General features: G+C 36.9%; 1 protein-coding gene across 1 annotated transcript; it reads left to right on the plus strand.

The window, feature by feature from the left end:
- The first annotated feature begins 375 nt into the window (after positions 1–375).
- Positions 376–5395, plus strand: LOC104212370 (pentatricopeptide repeat-containing protein At1g01970). The gene is made up of 3 exons (XM_009761596.2): positions 376–1146; positions 3832–4677; positions 4925–5395. Exons 1-2 carry the CDS (start codon positions 682–684, stop codon positions 4597–4599), a joined length of 1233 nt encoding a protein of 410 aa, XP_009759898.1. The 5' UTR covers positions 376–681; the 3' UTR covers positions 4600–4677; positions 4925–5395.
- The last annotated feature ends 231 nt before the right edge of the window (positions 5396–5626 follow it).

A 5626-nucleotide genomic window follows, 5' to 3' on the forward strand; every position in this document is an offset into this window, starting at 1 on the left:
ACTGATATACTTTGCTGACTCTAGTATAATATACTGGACAATTATACTTGCTGGAACTCCAACATACTTATGCTGGAGTTCTAGTGTACTTATGCTGGAGTTCCAACATACTTATCCTGGAACTCCATTATAATATGCTGGAGTTCAAACATACTTATGCTGGAACTCCAGTATAATATACTGGCGTATTTTTCGGGTTTTGAACAGTATTTTCGCTCAAATTTATCTTTACATGAAAAGTGGTTAAATTTCTATTACTTTTGAATTTGAGCTATTTTTGGACGACAAGTTGTTAATATGACTATTTTTGAATTTCTCCAAATAAGATTAAAAGAAACCCGTTTTGTTATCCACTTAGCCAGTTAGCCCCTCCAATTTTAGAAGAAAAGCTTCTGCTCGTTCGTGACGAATTCTTGGTTGGTGTGATGATGGCAGATTGAGAATTAAAATTGCGAAAAAAAGGGGAATATATTAGAAGCTTCAATGGACGACGGTGTCGTCTACTTGCTGGTGTTAGTGTAACTGGTTACAAAGCAATACTATTATTTCTAAATTTTGCTGCACGGTTGAATTTCTACTGACTTTCCGCTTGCACATTACCTTAATTAGCAGAGACGACAAAATTTCGTGGAAGAAATCGATTAATCGTGCAGTATTCTTGTATTAATATCTGAATTTAACATGGGTTTTGCGGCATGTGATGTCTTTTCTTATTCCACTCAAACATCTCCATTAAGCAATACTATTAGAAGAATCCATCAGTACCCTTTAAATGGTGCTTTTTCATTGCAAAAAGTTACCATTTTTGGGTACCGTGAATTGGGTTTTAAGCCATTATTAGCTGTGAGTAATGTAGCAGTTGAGAATGGTAGTGCTGAAAACCAAGCTAATGATAAACCCAGGTATAGGTGGGTTAAGATTGGCTCTGATATTACTGAGGAACAGAAACAAGCTATTTTGAAGTTTCCACCAAAGATGCCAAATAGATGTAAGGCATTAATGCAACAGATCATTTGCTATTCACCTGAAAAGGGTAGTGTGTCACTCTTGTTAGAGGCTTGGGTGAAGAGTATGAAGCCCGAGAGAGCTGATTGGCTTGAGGTACTTAAAGAATTGGACAGGCTGAATCATCCCTTGTATTTTGAGGTAATTTCAGTTTCTTCCTCTACAACATAGTTCTTGATTTCACCAAAGTCTTGCTTGCTGCTGACTTATGTTCATATTCATTGAGTTTGTCACTTAAAGTTTGCTGTATTAGTATTCTCTGTACTCAATCCTCTATCTATTGTGGAAGATTGTTAATTACAACCATTACTTTTCTACTTTTTGAAGTTAAAGATCCTTTTTTGGGTTGAAGACTTCAATCTATTCCCATGACTTGTCTGTCCTTTACTTTCCTTCTGGAGTTTAGTTGGAGGTCTCACTATTTCAGCACTAAAGGTTTGTAGTAATGGCTCGGAGTAGTACTGCGATCGCTTTGCATTGGATAAACTTTTGTCCTATAAGAATTTGACACCATTTCTTGTCAAATAGTGTGTGTTTCTTCTTCATAAGCTTGTGAATCATAGACAATCTCCTAAATAGCTGGTATCCTTGCACTAGTTTTAATGTTAACTAAGAAGGAATCGGGAAGCTAGATTCAAATTGGACGAAGTTGTTATCTTTGTCAATCATCATCCATTGGATAGTAGATTAGAGTTTTTATTCACCTATCCATTAGATAATTGAAGTTAGGAGTTGCATAATGACCTACTAAGACTTGAATAACTATATATGTTTTCTATGGCGTCTGTGGTCTTTTCTATAATGTTGTTATGTTGAGAGGTTGTTTTCTTCAACTGATCTTTAAACAGAGAGGCAATGGCTTAGATATCTTCCCTGAGGTGATAAGGTGTATGTTCGACTTCTGTCTTTTTCTGCATAGAAGGTTGCCTCATTGTTTTTTAGGATTAAAACCAAAAACTGCTCTTCTGTGTTCTCACAAAGCTCAATTGACTTTGTTCCCTGTCTACCAGAAACGCTTGATGATTTCCACTCCTTACTTTACAGTTCACGCTAATATATAAGTACTAATATTTCTGAGCTGATGCAGCATATTACAAACTAGCTAATTACTTTTAACATAATCAAACTAATGTTTCAAACAATTTGTCTAAATATAGACAATCTATTATAACTTTTTTACTCTTAATCTCTGTGATAGGTCATGTTTTTTTTTTGTGCTGGAGAGCAATTGTCTTCCATCACCACCCTATTTCTTTCTCCAGTTGCCATTAACATTACTGTGAGATGACAGGGCATCTTTCTATAATTTTCATATAGATGTGCTACAGTGCTGGTACTTTTAACTCTGGCATAACCTTACTGGTTTGTGGTAAAACACTTGATGCAGTGACTTATTTGTTCTCATAAAAGCTTGCTCCCCTCTCCCTAGGAGATGAGGGCAACTGGCACATGTCAAAGATCGTAGTTACAGCTAACTAGCCTTCCAGCAATTTCAATCAACTATGCCTCAATCTCAAATTTCTTGTAGTTGGCTACATGAATAATTTGTATCCATTCCGCTCTATTCAAGTCTATTTCATTCCAATACTAAATTATTTGTCTTTCAAGGCAAATTAGAGATTATCTAAAACTAGGGTTCTTAAAATTTCATACTTATCTACCTATCCAAAAAATTACTAAAGGAATTCATACTTATCCCTGTACAGGCATATAAGTCTTACTTGATTAAATGATATAATTTTATTACTGCTGTCTAAAGCCTCAGCTACTGGTTATTTGAGTTGCTTTGTTTCCTTTTTGTTGTAGTGTATATTTGTCCATTTCTTACTGCAAGTTGCTGGTTTATTTTGTAACTGAACATGCAGAATTCCGACTTCGTTAGTAATCCTAAGAGTTCCATGACAGCATATACTCGAACAACTTCATTAATTTAAACCTAGGGAGAGGGTGGAGGTTTTATTGTAGGGGGCGAGGGCACAGACCAGCAATTTAAGAGCTTAGCTTATTTCGAAACTATAGGGAGGAAAACTGCACTTTGAAGTATGTGTAAATGCATCACGCCAGATACTTGCCGTGTCATTATTTGGAATCCCTTTCAATCAGGAAACTATAGGATCATTAGAATACCATGAAGATCTTCTAATTCATTATTAGTCCATGAATATAGAATATTTTAACATAACTTTTCTTAAGTGGTAATATATAGATTAATCTGTATCTTTGTGTGTGCCTAAGGGATTGCTACCTTAACTGGTTTATGGTAAGCCTTCCCACGCGGTTGAGTTATTTGAAGCCAGTGTTTGACTTATACCTAGAAAATTCATGGGTATGAAAAGCTCAAGCCTTTCTATTTTCCTTTTCAGAGGGTCGCAATTCCAATCTTCCAAATCCATAAGGTGACTAATATTTAATCTATGGGTTGTTCTCTAGTATTAGTATTCTCCTAAAGAGCATTTGATTCTTCTATTCCATTGTGTCATTTATCTATAAAGAGTTATCCATCTCCTTTTCAATATTAGACCTTTCAAGTGTATTAATTTCTGACCACTCTAGCCCCAAAATTGTTGGAATTTTCCATAGAGCCTCACTATCGATCAGTTATTGAATCACAATTTGGTTAAGAACAAGTGAAGACACATGCTTCTCTTGATCCTAGTTGAAAGGAAAGATAGGAATCAGAAACAGGGCCACAGTTATTGTGAATTTTCTTTTAGTGAACTATGTGCTTACTAATCTGTTCACCAAACTATGAATTTTGTTTTTTGAATGAAGACCGAGGAATTCAGTCAACTTATTAGTTCCTTTGGTGCACTTTCTGTATCTCAGGTAGCTGAAGTGTCCCTCTTAGAAGAATCATTTGAAGCCAATGTTCGTGATTACACCAAGATAATTCATGGCCATGCAAAGCAGGATCGGCCGAGAGAAGCTGAAAGTATGCTCTTAGCCATGAAGACTAGAGGCTTCACATGTGATCAGGTGGTTCTCACGGCTTTAGTTCACATGTATAGCAAGGCTGGTAACCTTAAGATGGCTGAAGATACTTTTGAAGAGATGAGGTTGCTTGGAGTAACATTAGATAAGAGATCCTACGGGTCAATGATCATGGCGTACGTCAGAGCTGGAATGCTTGGCGAGGGAGAGGCTTTACTAAAGGAAATGGAAGAACAAGAGATCTATGCTGGAAGAGAAGTTTATAAAGCAATTCTTAGAGCCTATTCGATGATTGGTGATAGCAAAGGAGCTCAAAGGGTCTTTGATGCTCTTCAGTTGGCAGGAATAATCCCTGATGCGACCTTCTGTGGGCTGCTGATGAATGCCTATGTTGTGGCTGGTCAATTGAGCGAGGCTTGTATTGCGTTTGAAAATTTGAGAAGAGCTGGCATAGAACCTAATGACAAGTGTATCGCACTGCTGTTGTCAGCTTATGAAACCGAAAACAACCTGGGCAAGGCACTTGATGTTTTGATGAATTTGGAGAGGGATGGTATTGTGCTTGGTAGAGAAGCTTCAGAAATATTGGCTCGTTGGTTCAAGAAACTTGGGGTAGTTGGAGAAGTGGAGCTTGTGTTGAGAGAATTTATGCATCAAACTTAGTGAATTAAGAATACTGATGCTTTGAAGTTTCTCTCCGTTGCATCTGTTTGAGAACCAGTCTTGGTCTCCTATCTACAGGTATGTAAACTTTTTTCGCTTAAGAAACTTTGTCTGCTAAATCTGTCTTCAGTCACTCCAGCCCATCCCTGTCTCCCAATAAGAAAAATGGGCTAGAAAAACAAAGAAAACCGGAAACACAAGCTTGCTTTTTTCATTCTGACTTGGTGAATATACTCCTAAATAGCACAAGATAATCTCGTGGACAACTCATATGTCAAGCTTTTCGAGCCTAGTGGTTTAGTTTAAAGTTTTGGCTTTGGTTCAGGTATCTTCACACTTTGCTGTAAGTCGATACAACATACTGCCCAGGAAAGTATCACAAGTTACAGCTGTTTGCATCAACAAAACAAGCAGAGAGTATGTTTTTCATATTTCTGGTAAGAGGTTGAGGGCAATAAGCAGCTTTTCATGTATGTAAACAACTCTCAAATACTGGAATCTGTCTCCTGAGTCTTTCGGCAACAGGAGCAACAGTACGGTTGGCTGAAACAACGGTGTACATATAGGTCATGGCTTTGTCCCAAGTGTTGGTTGATCATCTTCTTTCAGCTTCAGTGTTTAGTCATGTGAAACCTTTCCTTGAGTTGGTTCATCCTGAGTTGTAACCCTTATTTTTGTTGAACCTAAGCCATTGACAAAAATCCAAGTGTTTGATTAGAGAAACAAGATTAAGAAAAGTATGTGTACTTCAGATCTGGAAACATACAACGAATGCCAAAATCTGCCATTTTGATTACTTCTTACTGCATACTTGAGGACTGGACGAGATTTTGATTATGACAACTACACTCTATCTCGCATAAATTGATTGTTGTTTAGTTCGATAAGTACAATTTCCACAAATTGTTATATTGGACGCACTCGACTATATAGAGTTATAGACTAGACAAAACGGCAAAAAGATACTGTGTAAATTAAAGCAATGTGAGAATATGTATTCCCTGTTTGATTTTTATGCGCCAATAAA

Source organism: Nicotiana sylvestris, chromosome 1 (genome assembly GCF_000393655.2).
Source record: "Nicotiana sylvestris chromosome 1, ASM39365v2, whole genome shotgun sequence".
Taxonomy (NCBI): domain Eukaryota; kingdom Viridiplantae; phylum Streptophyta; class Magnoliopsida; order Solanales; family Solanaceae; genus Nicotiana; species Nicotiana sylvestris.

Bases quoted from the DNA above. Each gene is read 5' to 3' on its own strand.
- LOC104212370 (XM_009761596.2), top strand. From the start codon at position 682: ATGGGTTTTGCGGCATGTGATGTCTTTTCTTATTCCACTCAAACATCT. The intron at 1,147-3,831 runs GTAATTTCAGTT...TCTGTATCTCAG, and splicing joins ATCATCCCTTGTATTTTGAG to GTAGCTGAAGTGTCCCTCTT.